At 43.7% G+C, this 18215-nt stretch overlaps 1 protein-coding gene across 1 annotated transcript in view; it reads left to right on the top strand.

Moving 5' to 3' along the window:
- The window catches only part of LOC307070523 (uncharacterized protein), a 105545-nt gene extending 90317 nt beyond the window's left edge, over window positions 1-15228 (top strand). Inside the window, exons 38-48 of the mRNA XM_079729027.1 lie at window positions 730-783; window positions 2040-2084; window positions 2418-2462; window positions 2560-2622; window positions 3067-3102; window positions 4757-4801; window positions 5812-5937; window positions 6957-7023; window positions 9563-9703; window positions 13316-13393; window positions 15059-15228. Coding sequence (XP_079585153.1) covers window positions 730-783; window positions 2040-2084; window positions 2418-2462; window positions 2560-2622; window positions 3067-3102; window positions 4757-4801; window positions 5812-5937; window positions 6957-7023; window positions 9563-9703; window positions 13316-13393; window positions 15059-15177 — 819 coding nt within the window. The 3' untranslated portion in view covers window positions 15178-15228. The remainder of the gene's footprint in view (window positions 1-729; window positions 784-2039; window positions 2085-2417; window positions 2463-2559; window positions 2623-3066; window positions 3103-4756; window positions 4802-5811; window positions 5938-6956; window positions 7024-9562; window positions 9704-13315; window positions 13394-15058) is intronic.
- Window positions 15229-18215: the final 2987 nt, after the last annotated feature.

Consider the following 18215-nt stretch of genomic DNA (forward strand, 5'->3'; position numbering starts at 1 on the left):
TCGCTCGCTTATTCATGACAATATACATGTGTGACAATTACCCGCGCGATCCGTCCGTGTCAGCAGCGGCGGCGGGCGGCGGGCGGCGGCGGGGGGAGGCAGGCAGCACACCGCCCCTCCTCTTCCACGCTGCTGTTTAATGGCCCTTCTCCCCGCGGCTCCCGGCCACATCAGACAGATATGGGCCATCAGCCCTCCTTTCTTTTCTCTCTTTTGTTCTTTTGTAGTGCCGTTTTGTGTCGGCCCGCCTTGGTGTTCGGTGTGCAGCCGGCGGTTCGGTTGAACTCCGACACACACACATCCTGTATGGCCGGCGGCGATGCAGACTAAAGCCGGTCTTTAGGATTCGTCGGTACACACACACGTGCGCACACGCAGACCCGCTCTGCGCAGCACCGCGGCTTAGGCTCTCTCCTTCTGGGATGACTCATTTATTGAGAAGCCGGTTATAATATTTAACTTTAAAGCCGTACGAACTGGGCACAGAAAAAAAAGGGGGTTCATCCCTTGCACGTGCCTGCAGAGTCTCCGGGGCCCCTTCGGTGTTAAAGATGTATTGACGGCCCAAAGATTAATGACGGTTTACTTTTGTACGCTGCACGGCCCGAGAACAGGGAAGTGGAGGACAGGAATAGCTGTATCACTTTTTCTTTTTGCTAACAGCAAGGGGAAACTTGAGAGGCGTTTAATCTCAGCCTGTCCGACTAAACGGTGTGTCATCTGTGGCAGGGGGAGCCCGGGCCCATGGGATTGCCTGGGCTTGAAGGACTGCCTGGTGCGAAGGTAAGCTACGTAACTGCTCCACTCCAGAGAACTGTCTCCCTTTCTTTCTCTCTTCCTCTCTCGCGCTCCCTTTCTCTCTCTTTGTCTCGCTTTCTCTTCCACTTCACATTCTTCATTTCGCTCTCTCTCTCTCTCTCCCTCTCTGCCTCTACCTACCGTCTCTCTCCCTCCTTCACTCTCCCTGTCCTTCTATCTGCCTCTGCCTACCCTATCTCTCTCTCTCTTTCTCCCCCCTTCTCGACCTACCTCACTCTGCCTCTACCCTCTATCTCTCTTTCTTTCTCTCCCTCCCTCCCTCCATCTCTCTCTCTCTCCCTCCCTCCCTCCCTCCCTCTCTTTCTCTCTTTCTCCATACCCAAATCAGATTAAGGACTGGGGAAAGTTGCTTTTGTTTTACCGGAGCCCATGGCTACAAGTCCATCACCATTACTGCATTTTATTAACATTTGAAACAAACGAAGGAACTCATTTGTCCAAAATAGAAAGTCATTTTGGAATGAACTATGATTAATCGTACTTTGCCAAAGACTTTCACCTTAACCTTAGCAGAGTACTTAAAAAGCAAACGGTACATTTTTCTACTTCCCACTTCCTTCTTAACAAATGTTCTGTGTGCTATCGTCATGTTCCCACCTGGAAATAAACCAGAAGTAACTTCCTGTATCTACCAGCCGCCCTTCATGTACTGAAATCTGCATAGCAAAGCAGCCACTGATTGACAGCCTATGACTGCCTTTGTGTGTATTTGTGTGTGTGTGTTTCCATGTATCTGTGTGTGTGTGTGTGTGTGTGTGTGTGTGTGTGTGTGTGTTCTTGCACATGTGTTGCCGTGCGTGTGTACTGTGTTTTACGTCTGTGTATGCACACATACATGTGTGTAAACGTGTGTATGCACAATCAAACACACTTGTGTATGTGTGTGTTGCCTTATGTGTGTGTGTCTGTGTGTGTGTTTCTGGGTTTGTGTGTGTGGGCGCGCACAGCCCTATGCGTGTGCGTCTGCATGCGTGTTGTGGGTGGCTGATGGTTTCAGTCTGACATCCTGCATGAATTATCCTTCAGGGGAATGTCAGAATGGTGGAACGACTACATGACAGGACGCTTGAAGAGAAAGTTGGTGGTAAAACACTTACTTTCCGGGGCTGGTTTATCTGCTAATCTATGCTAATGGCATTGGGAGTACACCCTGGAGTGAGACTACGCTCCTGTGATGCTAATTATGCCATCTTAATACGGTGGTAAACTTTTGTCCACAGGGTGATGTCGGCCTGCCTGGTCCCTCTGGAGTTCACGGCCCTACAGTAAGCACAGCCTCCTCTGGTTGTTAGGATTCACTTGTATTGATCGCCGTTAATGGATTCCCAACAGATTACCCTAAGCGCACACAATCTGCTCTCCAGACAGAAGCACGCTAACTTATTAGCTGTCACGATACATCGACAAAGTCGGCCTTATAAAAATAATAATAATGATGATGAAGTTGGTTTTGTTAGTCGAGGGACAAACCTCCCCCCCCCCCCCCACACACGCCATGGCCCCTTAACACTTCCTGTCCTTCCCTACCTGTGTGTGTGTGTGCGTGCGTGCGTGCGTGCGTGCGTGTGTGTGTGTGTGTCTCTGTCTCTGATTGACAGGGGAAGCCCGGGTTGCGTGGAGATCCAGGGTCCCCAGGGGAGCCGGTGAGCCACAGCCTTTAACTCTCTTTCAGCTGTCACTCTGCGTCTCGTCCCTTTGTCGACGCAGACTGACACGCGGGCGTCTTGTGTTCTCCGACAGGGCGAGAGGGGTCCGCTCGGAGAGACGGGCTTCCCGGGGCCGGAGGGACCGCAAGGTGTTCCCGTAAGGATGCGACACCCAAACGTGCTATGCGTGCTTCTTCTCTATCGTAGCATCTTAGCACGCTACGTAGCATGCCCCCAATGCTACGATGTAGGCTAGCCGCGATACAGCTCAATCTCCCACACCTTGAAGTTATCCCTATGTAGGTGAAGTGGGCATAACTCAAGGACAGTATGGGAAGAAAAAATGACCATGTTTAGAATCGGTTGTGCTGCAGCTGATTACATTACTGTATGTAATTACCATCAGAGATGGTTTCTGTAATTTTCCCTGTAAGCAGGGAATGGAACAGTGTTCACACAGCAATCAGGATCATTATCCCACGGCTCAGCTATCTCATTAAGTGTGCAGATTACCAGGGGTGCAACAGTGCTGCTCAATTGGAAACAGAGGGGGGGGAGCTGATACCACTGTCTTTTGTTTGTGTTTTTGTTCGTTGAGCAGGGAAGGCCGGGCAAAGATGGGATTCCTGGATATGAGGTGAGTTACGTTAAGTGAGTGCTTTATGTGAAACACCCCGGTTGAAAGTGCTGCACATCAGCAGAGGCGCAAAGAGATGGCACAGCAGATTTCTATCTGACCCTGGAGCTACGGCATCACTGAGAGGACATTAAGGGCATTTGCATATTTGAGCGTTTTAAACGATAACAACTAAATGGAATCCTGCAGATTTAAGGCTTTGTTGACTTTTAAGCTTCATATCTTAATTATTCAGTCAATGCTTCGAGGCGATGATGAATATGTTGCTGAACTGATGGCATCAGCCATTTCTCTCAAATCCGATACCTATTGAAATGGACAAAAGCTAAAATCTGTATTCAGTATTAGCAGTATTGGCTGCTTTTAAGCCCACCGAAGAAGATATGAATCGCTGCCTTTTACAACTAGCATTCCCACCAACACATTCACAGAACGCATGCAAAGATAGTCAGTATTAGCGACCATCACACAGTACTCATCTCAGCAGAACATCTCCTGCAGCGGACACTGTTTCATTTTAACAGCGCCGGCTCTGAGACCTTATCACCACATATCTCGAGCAACACGGCGAGAGACCTCCCACCGTTTTTTATTTATATTTTCATTGTCATTCATGAATACTCGTGATTATTCTTCAATCCGAATCCCAGCGTTGTCCAGAGAGACACTTGGTGGATGGCAGCTCTGAGATGCGTTGTCGCCGCCCACCCTCAACCCCCCCCGTCTCACAGCTCCCAGCTGGGTCCTCCACCTCCTCCTCCTCTCTCTTGCAGAGTCGCATCCTTTTGCGCGATGCAACAGTGCCATCTAGGAGGTGGCTTTTAATTCCATCACCACCCTCTCCCCCCCATCCCATCCCACCACCGCCCCCCCCTCACACTCCGCTTGGCTTTGCTTCCTTCGCTCAGCATCTGTGTGGTTTAATGTACTGCTCAGGGGGGTGGATTTCTCTTCTTTCATTTTTTTTTTTGTGGGCAAAGATGATAGATTTAAGCATCCCATCAGGCATGGGGGAATACGGAGTGGCGCAGATTAAAGCAGGCAGCAGCGACCGTCTAACACAAAGGGAGGCCCACTTTAAAACCACATCACGCCAGATTGTCTTTTGCATGGCTCCTGTAATCCCACAGGAAATTGATACAAAGACGGCTCCCGGAGGTAGGGCGAAGCGTGGCGTACAGGAGCGCAATGAGGAGTGACAGCAAAGCTATTGGTAGACGCGAGACGTGGTGACACGGAGCCTAGCGACAGGTATTCTCTACCTCGCTCGTCCTCTCCCTCGGCGTTGGGCTGTAGATGCAGTTGGCAGGGCGCTAGGCAGGAAGCCCCCTCACACAAATTAGCAGCTGGAATCTCATGTCATTGCGAAAAGGTGAAATACAATACGAGGAAGGGCGTAATTTAGGCAGTGGGAGTGTACCGACGAAAACGCCAGTGGCAAGTCGGTGCATCTGCATGAACATGTTTTGTTTTGTTGTCTTCAGATTGGGACGACAATAAGGGAACGTGAATGGGTGTTACAGCTGCGGGGAAACGGATGAGATCCCCATGTGCCGTTGAGCCAGAGCTGAGGCCCTTCACTATCTGCCTGCTCTTGCTCGTCGATATTGTCCACCCACAATAACCCCCCCCCTTTCCCCCGTTTTCTCCAAAGGGTGCCACAGGTAGACCGGGGGAGCGAGGTTCTAAAGGAGAACGGGTGAGGCATCGTTTATTTTTTCATTATTTTCTTCCTTCTTTTTTTTATATATATATCTCCGGAACCATTGTTGTTGTTGCGTAAAATATCATGCGCGGAAAGCTAACGAATGAATGCTAATGAAACTTCTTCTGCTCGGTATGAAATTTGACTAATCCTCCCGATGCACACAGGCACATGAGAGAAGCCTTTACAGCTCAATGCAGTTGTTCCATTGTGTGGGGAAGTCACAATTAAAGAGCTCTGTCACACCCAGACACTAATCTATTGCAAAATGGCAGTAATAGGGGATCAGAAGTAAACCTCCTAAATACACAATTTGCCTAAGATCCTCTGGAGAGGTGAGACACAAGTGGCTTCGAAACAAAAGTGAGGGGGGAACGAGAGTTCAATGAAATGGTGCAAGTCACAGAAAGTTCTGAAAAGATGTGTGCTGGTTGCTGAATCCAACTCCCTCCGTTCTCCTGAACCTGTGCTGCTTTCCTTTTTTATAGAGTCAAACGTTCCCCACTGAACTCATGCAGGCATGGTGGTGGATGACTTAATTCATTAGTAGATGACAGTGTAGTTGTTAGGGGGTTTGACTCCCAGCTAAAAGGCACTTGGTTCAAACATCAATGTCTTCCTCTTACCCTAAGGCTAAATCCATAACCCCCTAATTTATAACTTTGACACATTAATTAACCCTAAATTTACTTAAGTTAATGCAGTAATAGGAATTATTTCATTATTTCATAATGAGCCACTGCTGCCCTTTATTAGTAAACATGAACACCATTAAATGATAACTAGACCATTAGTAAACTGTTAGTTAACTGTTAGTTCATTGTTTGTTAATGCTTATTATAACATTCACAACATTCAAGTTAATTAATGGTTAATAATGTACCCTGTTACCAAAACGTCTACTAAACAGTAGTCGTAAAAGAGTAAAACCTTGTTAGATTCCATTGAATTAATTACTGGTGCAGATGAATGACGTTTGCATGTCGGTGTTGACGTTCTTGCAGGGCGACCCAGGCATCCATGGAGCCAGAGGGGTCCAGGGAGAGAGAGGACGGATGGGAGACCCCGGGATAATTGGACCAATGGGACCCTCAGGCCAGAAAGGGGTCCCTGGACCCCCTGGTCAATTAGTAAGTCCCTCACTCTGAACCGGTGACTTATCGAGGCTAATCAGATATTCAACTGTTTTCCTAGCTTCCTAGTCTCCACCTTCGTAGCCGAAGCAAATTTGTATCCATGATTCCGATGCTGTTTTTTCCCTATTTTTGGAGAGCTCACGCGTGGGCGAACGAAAGCGTAAGATCCACGAAAAACAAAAGCTCTGGGAAAAATGTGAGGAGCCTGCTCTTGGCTTCCCACTCCTGATCAACATATACACAGGAGAAGGTCATAGAGGAGGAGGACAGGCAAAGAGAGATAGAGATAGGGAGGGTGGGGGGGAAATCAAAGGGGAAAAAATGGAGCAAGGTGTGGGAGGAATAGGAGCACACTTCGGAATATTAATATACCCCCTCTGTGTGTCAAAGACATTTACACAATCGTGTTTACAGGGATTTATGTAACAGGAGAATTCCAAGAGAGACAGTGACGCAGAGAGAAATTTAAATTAGATACAGTCAAACGATTGATAAAGTGTGATGAGGTGATATGTTTGTCACTTAGGAGCACACTAGGTAGGGTCAGTTGTGCTGTTCACATGTGTCCATTTACCAATGGCGCATCTATGACTTGTTAAATGAAATGGAGTGTTCACAGAGAGATCATGAAAGAAACAAATTTTCAGTAAATACCAGATAAGAAGTTTTCATCTTATTGTTTGAAAAGTCTGGTACGTTGTCGCTCACTTTAATCCCCATTTTCTTAATTACTTTTCTTTTTTACCGAACAAAAGCAAAATCAAATCCTTTCAACGTCATAAAAGTCATTCATTATTTCTGACTTCAAGCTTTATGTTCCCCGCACAATATGGAGAGAATCTGAGCTCGTGCCGCACATGGCACAACACATGGCAGCAGCTAAATCAATTTCCATGCCATAGCTATTGTCTTATCTGCAGCTACTGTGCTGCCGTTCCGCCATGAATAAATCACTAATAACAGCTGTCTCCTCATAATTGTAAAGATATGTTTGTGTCGCCTCTCCCACACAGAATGATGCCAGCTCCATGGAGGAAATTAAAATGTTTATCCGAAATGAAGTGTTGCGGGTGTTTGAAGGTAGAGGTTTCAACTTTTTCCCAAATTGTATTCTAGTATCGATATGATCACACTGTACTAACAAACATAGTCTCGATGTAAATATACATTGAAGATGATGATGAATTTTACTGCTTGATTGTTAAGGATGTGCAAGCTTGATTTGGCTTTATTATTTGTAGCCCACAGAAGAAAATTCCCATTGCGTTTACCACAATCAACAAATACTTTGACACTTGACAATTGTCCTTTTTAAAATGATATCCACGCTAAAATTTTACAAACACACATCTTGTACTTGTGTTTTGTAAAATGATATCCACACAAAAATTTCACGACCCACCAATGCATATTTTTCAATTGTGTCTTGATGATATCCACATCCACATCCACATTCACGAAAAATGTACGGATCCGTAGCCCTTGTGAGTTACATAATTTAATTTCTGTGTTTTTGTCTGATGCGTCCCACTGCATCCCATCTGTGAAAAATGGTTGCGCAAGTTTATTAAGGACTTAAATATGCGTTACAAACAGGAGACGATTCACACTGCATGTACCGCGGTCCACAAATTAAATAACGTAAAATTGATAAAATATGACATAATTCTCCAAGTATTTGCGGTCTACATTGTTCATGCTACAGTTGTTCACATCCGGTTCCTAGTCTTCTCCTTCGCTTTAAGCAGCACATTTATGTTAATATATTTAAAACCCGTCGCATTTATCTAATCCTTTTAAAACTAAACTATTCTCTCGGTGCTTGTTCAGCTTTGTTTACTTTCTCATTCCTCAGCCATTTTTGGGATATTAATCATAAATTTGTATTTTAGCGTCGGATTAGTCAGCTAGTTGGAGCGCTAGGGCTCTGTTTTACGCACATCTTATTGATAAGATCCGACCTCTGTGCTAGAGGAAGGCTTAAAAATTTGCGTGTCCAGCTATATCTTCAATTACGAAGGTGAGTAAAATTCATTATTCAATTAACTAACACATTTCAGATGAACAGCGACAGATTTCAGTAATTTGCATTCCTGATGAAGTTTGAGTGTCTCATGTTATGTTTTAATTCTGGATAGTTTTCGATCAAAGACAATACTGGCCATAAGCATAAGACATCAGCCGAAAACCGTGCTAAATCTCATACAGTTGTATATTTGATATATATGATTTCATCCTATTTTGGCATTGACCTAAGCACTGTTGTATGACCTTATAGATGCTGAAGCCAAGTTCTGTAGGCTTAATGACCATCACCAGGCCAACAAAGGATGTCAGAAGGAAGAATTAGGTAACGGAAAGTCAATATGGATTTATTAGTCGGTTTTGGATAAATACATAATTGTGAATTTTGATCAATAGTAACCCTTAATTGAGAAATGTTGAGAATACCAATTTTTTTCACTCATAAACCTGGGTTTCTGTTTTATAGAGGCACAATCTACGCGCCCCTTGCAGGACCTCTTCCTTCCTTCATCTCCTATACACGCTGGCAGTGTTATAGCGTACCAACAGTCATCAGTGATGCCAATCATTTCCATCTTTGTTTTTTGCTACTCATTATGCTTAAGTTGATTTTTCAATAAAGTTTTATATTCTAATAAATGTGACTGTCTTATGCATTCTATTTTTCATTGTAAACCCAACTCACGCAACCGGATTAATGTGTAGCGTCGTGGAAAATGTAAGCCCAATACTAGTTCGTTTGAAAGCCCGTATTAATTGTTCTTGTTACTAAAGGTAGCTCCCTTTCTCGTTCCAGGTGTTATGTTAGTCCATAGTTGTATTATGTCGAAGTCGAACTATGTTTTCTGTAGGGCGCAAGTGATCTGTGACGTAGACTCTGACCTATACATGTACGGATGGCCCCTACTACATAGCAAATTAATAATATAGTAACGTGAAAAATAAAACCATAAATAACTATTGGCTACCCATCTATACCATATACAGCTGCGTTATCGCTAGGTATTGGACAATTGACATTGCACTCATGTGGCTGGAAATCACAGATGGAGCACTCAGAATATCAAATGTAAACAGATGTAAAGTACTAGTATGCTAGATACGATTTAAGACAAGTATGTATGTTTCCCTCCATCTTTAATCGTTTCATCCATCTTCAAAAGCTTCACATTGTACGGTTACGGACCTGACATGTACATGCAGTGAATTATTTTAAGCGGATTTACGTCAAACTACATTGTGCAAGTACTAGTTGTGACATTTAATCAATTACTTAAACATCCTATTTAAAATACGTTTTTTCTTCTTAATTTATAAAACTTAGCTATGACCACAGTTGAACGTGGATTTCAACATGGACAGGTGTTCAGAAAGAGAGTGTGGATATCAGCTTACCAGACACAAGTTTAACATATGTATTTGTGGATCGTGTGCAACACATTTGTGGCTCGTCACACACACGCAACGGGGATGTTCTCCCGTGGGCGACAACTGCACCACAGGATGACCTGCTCGAAAATCGTTCAAATCCATCCAAGAACTTGGGGAGTCAAAAACGTATTCTCAGTGTGAATGTGATGATTCTCTCTGATAGAAAAACTATCCAGCTATGCCACCCTGCAGAAGACCCCAGTCGGCCTGCTGGCATCCCACATAACTCAGGGTCCCCCCGGGCCCTCAGGCAAGGACGGTACCCCGGGCCCTTCAGGAGAACCCGGACCCCCGGGCCCTCAAGGTAGGGGCCAATCAATCAAAAGAATGTCATTTCAATTGTGAACAAATGAACCTAACTCCCTCCCATTTCTGGACCTGACTACCCTCTCTAAAAGTCAGACTCCAGGTCATAACGTTCTTCAACCATTGATTGTTTAAAGCTACACTGGGAACCCGTAACGAGGAATAGACCCTCGAGACGATGACATGGAAGTGTGTTTAACGTAGGCGGTGTGTGTCTGCCGTACATACCGAGGGGGGATGTGCTCAAGGCTGCTTTAAATACACTTACCTTTCTGCCTTGAGTAGCAGTGTCATCTGCCACATAATTCAGCAACCTGCCTGCGAAAAGTACGCTCCCTTCTTTTTATCTCCTCTGTCTTCTAATGAAAAAACGGGGATGTGGTGCGGTAGATTGGGGCATGAGACCGGGGGGCTGAGGCCCTGTTATGGGGATTTATGGCTATCTCTCCCTTGCTAGACCTATATATCAAGGCACTGTGAGGGGCCGGGCGGCAGTGGAAGGGCCCAGGAGGTGTGAGGCGCGCCGACTCTCTCTGGGAAATCACGAAGACAGAGGAAGGAAGAATTTGGCTGAGGAGTGAAAGTGATATCGGTTGTGGACAGAAAAGAACAGCTGCAGCGGTTCAGAAAGCAGCCTTAGGAACAAATGGAAGATAGTGAGAACAAGGGGGTGGACATTGTTCATTCCACCTCAGTACAAACAGCTCACGTTCTGCTCTGTGTTTGCCATCTGTAATGGTTTCGCCCGCCAGGCTGTATGTCTTACTTTCTTTCTGTCTGTCTTTCTATTTTTCTTTCGTTCTTCCTCCAGACTGTTTTCTCAGACTGTTTGTTGTGTTGTGCGTTGAGCAGAGTTCTACAGGCGATGTAGAGTGTGTTTGTGTGTTTAAGTGCATTAAAAAAAAACGAAACAAAAAAAGACAACTAAAGAAAGAAAGCAAACTAAGCACATTGACCTGTCTCTGTGAATTGTATCTACCTCACTTGTTGAAGAACTCTTAACATTTTTAACAATTGTGAGCAATTCTTAACAATTGCTCACAGTCAGCAGTCGGTGGAAGCCACGGGGACAATATGCATATTGTCAACCAATGTTGATTGTGGATGCACATTCTTCCACCTTAGATATGGTTTTAGTATTTTTTTTAACAAAAACAAAATGACAAAAATATTACTACTAAATCAGTAATGAGTGATCCTAAATGCATCTTTCCAAACCAATACTAATGCAACGTTAAAGGGAAGGGCAATTTCTGTGCTGGAGCCAGACCCTTTTTACCTATCTTTGTCGACTCCTCTGTTGGAAAGTTTCTGGGTAATATTTCCTCATTATTTCCCGTCATCCTCCACTGGAGACCGTGTTCCTCGAGAATATTCAATTTGACTTTCTCCAATATGCCAAATTTGCTAGTTTATGGTGAAAAATGTCCCCTCTGTGATATTCACTTTTTTCTTCACTCTTTTGTTTTTGTCTTTGCCTCCATTTGAACTGGATTATATTATCAACATTTTTCCTACCTGTTAGAATAAGCTTTAACCGTTTTGTTTCTTATTTAACTATTATGTTTGAATAGTTTGAAATGCATTGTAGGTTAAAAATCCTAATGAGTCTTAATTGTCTTCGAAAGGACTCCGTTAGTTGTCTGTTATGAATATATATCATTTGTTTATGTACATTATTTATTGGTTTGTTGGGTTTAAACTTTATACTTTAGGTTATTTTCTATCTACTGTTCCTCTGAGCTCGAGTTAAACCTATTTTTTGTTAACGCTTTGTTTTGAAAATGCTTTATTACACACCAAGAATCATGACTGGCTGGATATTCTTTATTGAGCCCATTTTCTACCATGTGCCGATAACCATCACCCCCCAGCTGTCAGTGGGGGGTGATGCTGCAGCTTGCCTTTTGATTTGCCAGACAGCCCCACCAATGGAGAGCTGCTATACTGTTACGGTTGTTTACGACATCCACCTCCCGGACTGCCGTGGCCTCCAACGGCCAGCTAGGAAGCACTTTGTGGCACCGGCGCTATATAGTTCATCATTGTACTCCGCAGCGCAACAACGGTGCCTCCAGAAATGCTGGCTGCAATTCACTTTCAAGAGAGAGAAAGAGAGAGCGTGCACACACCCTGTAAAGACGCGCTGTGGCATTTTTCGATTTCTCAGTGAGTGCACCAATCTCCAGCGGCCCTGATGGCTTGTTTCCGTGTATGATATCACGTATTTCCTTTTTCTGGCTCACGGTACAGTGTGCCGCCACGGAACGTCACCTCTGCCGATGAGATGGACGAGGCCCTGTGAGTTCTGAAAGAAGTCTCATTATTGTGGCCAATGTGTGAACAGCCTCTCTCTCTCCTTCTCTCTCTCGCCCTCGCTAAGGCCAAGCATTTACAAGCCCTTTCTTATTCTTTATTTTCCTGGGAGTGCTAAAGAATTTCCTCTGCTTGGGGATTGGGGGGGGCGGGGGGGTGTTGTGCAAGGCTTGACACTTGTCACGCTTTTCTGATTGACTCCATCCCAGCCAGCTGGTCTGGAGTCTGACTCATGAATGGGTTTGCTGCTGCCACCGTGAACAGTTTTTTGTCCTTTCTTTGGTATGACTTTGCATGTAGTGACGATACAGCTCTTTTGTGTGTGTGTGTATGTGTGTGTGTCTGCATATCGCAAGTCGTTCGGTTTGAGACCCCCGTGCATCAGTGTGTGTTTGCCACCCCGTGGACGACATGTCTTTCTACATGACGAGCATGTTCCTGATTCGGTCTCTTCAGCACCACATTTATTTTCAGGGTTATGTTATTTCAAGAGTGAGAATGGCTGGGTGTCTAGAGGCTTGTCAGGGGCCTACAGTAGGAGCCTCTGTGAAGAAACACAACACAGAGAGCAAACGGCATGGGGATGTGTAGCGTTAAGGATGTCTGGCTGTGAGGATCTGCGATACAGATGACTTGCACTTTCATTTCAACACGTACACATTGCATTTAAATATATAGTCATTCCTTGTGTAGTTATTTACGTACTTGGTTATTTATTCTTGCCCTGCCTGTCTGGTTCCCTGAGTCTCCTTGCTGAACCTTATATCTGACCTCTACTTGACACGGTTCGTCGGATTGTTGTGTTGGGAAAATGTTCAAAGCCCGGTGTTGACAGCCTAGCCCATGCCAACCCATGCTGCCTTTCACTCACAGAAGACAAAGGCAGATGACTTCGTTTGATGATGTGTATTTTGACGGTATGTCAGCAAGCTTTTTATTATTCAAAGGACAGGCGGCCGAGAATTGGGAATTCATAGTGGCCTATTTCCAGCTCTTTTCCGCTGTTGGGGCCGCTCTCGTCTGAGCATTGACAACAGAGCGGGATTGGATCTTCACATCTGGCCAAAGCAGGGAGATGATAATCTATTTGCGCTGCCAAGATGGAGCCCAAGATTGTTATTTTTAGGGGAAAAGGTCACGCTCACCTTTACACAGGACTTCAAGGGAAAAACACTGGCATTTGTACTAATCCTACTGACAACATCTCCCCTCCTCTACTTTATCTTCTTCTTCCGTGCCAATCGAAACAAGTTTTACTCCTGGACCAATCAGAGTTGGTCTTTTGTTTCCCCAGGTTACAGAGGTCAGAAGGGGGAGCGGGGTCAGCTGGGTCTTGGCCTACCTGGAGAACCGGGGGTTACAGGCTCACCAGGTAAGCACACTGAGATGGAATATAGGGCTGGGTAAAAATATCGATTCATCAATGCACTGCAATTTATTTGTTCTCGATTCAATTTCGATTCAGAATTTTTTGAAATAGATTATTTCCATTAAAAAAAAACAACAGTCATTGCAATCTAGAAGCGAGTATGCCTAAATGTACATGCCCTATTACATTTGTCCATGTTATGATTATTACTTTTATGCTGCAAGTTTAGCTCAGGAACAATACTATACAATGGTGTATTCCCTTTTTGCTAGTCAAAGCACAATGAAATGGTTAATTCATTATGAAATGGTTCATTCTTAATAATATTTAGGTATTTTTGTCATCTGCACGTATTATTGAATCGATATCGAAGCAATTGGATCAATATCGAATCTAATCAAATCGATATCGAATCAAATAAAGACCTAAAGAATCAAATTGAATTGAATTGTGAGGTACCTGGCAATACCCAGCCCTAATGGAATATGTAAGGGATAATGTATAGAACGTCGGTCATTATCGGGTAAATAAGCCCCAAAAGGGCGGGGTGACCAGCGACGTTCTATACATTATCCAGCTTATTACACGACTACTTGCCAAAACTTAAAAAATAACTTCAGATGGTGTCTTTTTACAATTTATTTACCATTCGTAGTGTTGATCAGCAAGTAAATAGTTTGCCAAAGACCTTGATTTCGCTTAGCAACCAAATACACTGGGGTATGTTATGTGACTACCTGCGGAGTGATACGAAAGACGTGAATCAGAGGCAAAAAATCCACTTTCCTTGACAGCGGTGATTATATGCTTAGCAACGGTCAATTATCAAAAAATAATCGACCGCCGGAATGGGAAGGCCCATGCAAGTGAACGGAGAATTCCACAGCATTGAGAAGAGCGGTGTGATACATCGAGTTATCACAATGCAACACAAAGGCTGGCTGTGACTAAGGGGAGGTCTTCTCCCGGCCCGAAGGCCGTGTCCACAACAACATCTGTATCATCAGGCGTTCTTGAGCATCCCCCTACCTGCTAGACTGGGCCCCGCCCATTCTGCCGGCTATTTGTGTTCTCCCTGCAAAAGGGCAATACATTTCTTTCACTATTCGATTGCGTTTTTGCGGGAGCTAATCACTAAACTGGCTTTTCCCCCTGGCGCGCTATTGGCTGGTTTAACACAACGACAACAGGGAAGCGACGGCAAGCAGCCAATTGCGTACAGAGTCGTTTGAATTAGGCCCGTTGATCACGCCTCTTGTGCTGAAGAAAGTGACAGCAGCTTCCCAAGACCAACGTGCAATCTACGATGGAGCTTGGTCTGGCAATAGCCAGGCTGACCCGAGAGAGACCTTATTAAATCTGAATTCACTTACTTCCAAATACATATTAAGATACAACAAGGTTGGTAGCGCGGGTTTGCGAGGGCGTCTGAGTTATCATTATGAATGAAATATAATAACACAGACTATAGTGGAGAGTGGAACTACTTTATTTAAAAGCACTTTCTCCACTACACCACCGGTAGGCTTAAAGTGTTAAATCGGCAAGCTACCGCTTTAAGCACAGGTTAGCATGATCCCCGCCCCCCGCCTCCCTGCCCAAATCATATTTCCTCTACAAAAGACCACTTAGTGTGTAATGTGTCCCCCTCTAATCCTGTGATCCCAGGCCCAGCGGGGATCTCTTCTCCAGGCCTGCCTGGTACCCCAGGCCCCCACGGCCCCCCTGGGCGGTGTGAACCTGGGGACTGCCTCCCTCCGGCCTCCAGAAGCCGTCGTAACGGCTAAGCTGGTCGTCTGAAGACCGGGTCCCAAGTCCGGTCTGAGCAGAAGACCTAGAACGGGGAACCCCCCCCCCCCCCCCGTGTGGGAGGCGGAGACACGCTCTCATAATGACATTTCACCGCGGCCGACGGCGGTTGCAATTTTTGTTTGTGTTTTTGTTTTTCGTTTCTTGTGTGCGCGTGTGTGTGTTAACCCTTACAGCAATAGAAAATATTTCTGATTTTTTTCTTTTGATATGCTGTATTTTTTTTAATGTTTTTCTTTTTTCTTTTCACAACCTCTGCTGCGATCTATAATGCATTCCATGTCGATTATCTCCGTGTCTGTTAATGCCCCTGAAACACGATTCGTTTTCTCCATCATGTTTTCTTCTGGCATTGCTATGCATACATCTGTCCATCAATCAACTCTATTGTGTTTATGTGTGTGTGTCACATATGTGTCTGTGTGTGTGTATGTATACATGTTTGTGTGTGCGTGTGTATGTTTATGTGTCTCTATTCTCCATGCATGTCCTATCTCCTCTCGTGTAAGCATAAACGGGCCAGCGAGATCGAGTTTAAAGTGTGCATATTTTTTAATGCGTAGGTGTGAAACATTTGTAAGAATCTATATGCAAACCAAAATGCGGGATATCATAACGATAGGAGCGTTAATAGCTATTTTAAGTGGTAGACAATAACAAGTTTAATGTTGCATGTATACCCATTATAATACTAATAGAGCTTGAGTGACAATTTATTTTTCCTCTTTCAAAAACTGCCAGAAAGAATCGTTTGGTATCTGAAAGATCAAATGGCCTTCAGCTGCAACATCGAAACAATATCACTGCTTAACCGTTGCTATACATCCAAACAGCTCAACGCCAAAGCAACAACAGCTGCAGTTGTGCCAGCGTTGCAGATGAGCAGAATGTAACGTGTCTAATGCAGTGTGCGTGCTATAGAAGTGATGGAATATCACTCTCACACACTTGTGAGCCCGTCTCTGAATAAGCCTCGGGCAGTGGAATAAGTGTTCCTTTAAATCTCCTGCTTCATGGGCCGAATAATGGGACCTGAAGATATAATTGCAAAAGCAAGTCGTCTTTGTAATGATACATTTAAGCTCTTTTGGTTGTATGTTATCCTGTGTAGATAACGTATGAGGTTATTTCAGAAGCTGACGTACACTGACTGTTGTTTACATAGTGTTTTGCTGTAATTCCTCCATTGTTTGTAAGTATGTGTATGTTCCTCAATGTTCCTCCAATGCCACATTACTTACTGCACTCGGTACGATACTGCTGGGATCCATCTCAGCAGTTTATTCTTTAGCCTTCTCAAATCTACTTGAACAGTTGCTGTTTTATTTATTTATATCACTGCTCCCAGTACATCAGGCACTGGCGCCCGGTTTTCCACTTGTTGAACTTGAGTTAAATGTGAACGCGTGTCGTCTCCAGACTGGATTTTTTAAATGTTTTATTAACGCTTCACATTCACATCTGACAGCCAATCAAGATTGAGTGTGCAGGCGTTGATGGTGATATGTGCTGTAGAAATTCTAAGTTACAACACAATTTTCCTAAGAATAGCAGTACACTGGTAATCACATTTGTTTTAAAACTCTGGGAAATAGTAAGAGAATAGTTTGCAAAGTCTGTTGTGATTTCCATGAAGTTGAGATGCCTGCTTCTAGTTTCCCTTCTGTCCATTCAGTACACGGATGGAAGTGGGTATATAGACCAGAGCATCAATTTATGTTCAGATTTGAGCCCTTAAAGCATTTTAGATGAGCTTTACCATTGTGTTTTCAGGTTTAGATTTTTGACCTTTTCTTTTTTTATTTATCTGTGGGATTTCGTCTCTGCCATGATTAATATTGAAAGGTTTCTTGAAAACCTTTGATTTATAGGGATTTTATTTCTGAGAACACAAAATTGAAGACAATTTAATTGTATTGTACTTATACACAAATAACGTATGCTTCTTTGTTTTGAACGTGGTGTAAAAAAAAAGTGCATGCGAGGGTAAGGCTGTCAATGCTCTCATTAGGCAGAAAAAAAATAATACCACTACAGACATATTCTGTGATGCGAAAGAGCCCCCTGCTGGAAGTAATTATTTATGCACCCAATATGGTATACTTTCAATTATGTTGAACATAAACTTACAGAGATGTTCTCAATATTTGATCTGAACCAGCACTTTGGAATTGTATACTGCAGGGGAATAAATGAGCTCATACATAGAATTTATTTGGAATCTATGTAGTATTGGCATTTGTCCTTTTGTGTCTTAATTCTGCAACATACAGGAATGACAGCAAAAAGACCGCCTTCTTAAATGGCAACGTTGCCTTTATGGCTGTCTTCACCACCCTAATTGATTTATTTCGAAAGCAGAAGCTAAACAGGGCATTTAAACATAAACTAGTCCCATATGGTAGTTATGTATATGTGTATATCTATATATATCTATATATCTATATATAGATATATATATATATATCCATTGAAAAAATAAACATATGTCATACGTGTGATGCTGTGATTCTAGCATTGTTACCCTATCATTTGGCTTGAAGTAAGCTCAATGTAAGTTATTGGTTTCAGGGCATGCTTCCACGGTAGATCAGTGATGCCAGTGATGAGTCTGATGATTTTGTTATTGACTGATTTGCCAGGTGTCATTTGACAAAGCATTTTCACAAAACTAACCGTGTGTGTGTGTGTGTGAGATGAAATGTTGAATTCTTTGTGTTGCTAAGTATCTACCTCAATCTTTAGTTACCACATGCCTAGATAATAGGCCTTTAGCGCAGAGGGGTAATAGAAGAGGTGATCACAGGTGTATCTCACGATGTTATGTTAATGAAGGGCACTGGCATGCCAACAGACCTGTAATTAACTTAATGAGCTACACCTGTTTTCCCCCCAACCGAAGCACCTTTGTTATAAAGGCTTGTTGTTTTCAAAGTCATCTAGCCCTCCGTGAACCAACTTTGTGTTTTAAAATGTGTACTTTAACTGATTCATGATTTCGTCTTCATAATATAAT

The sequence above is a fragment of the Pollachius pollachius genome (genome assembly GCF_949987615.1).
Source record: "Pollachius pollachius genome assembly, chromosome: 2".
NCBI lineage: Eukaryota > Metazoa > Chordata > Actinopteri > Gadiformes > Gadidae > Pollachius > Pollachius pollachius.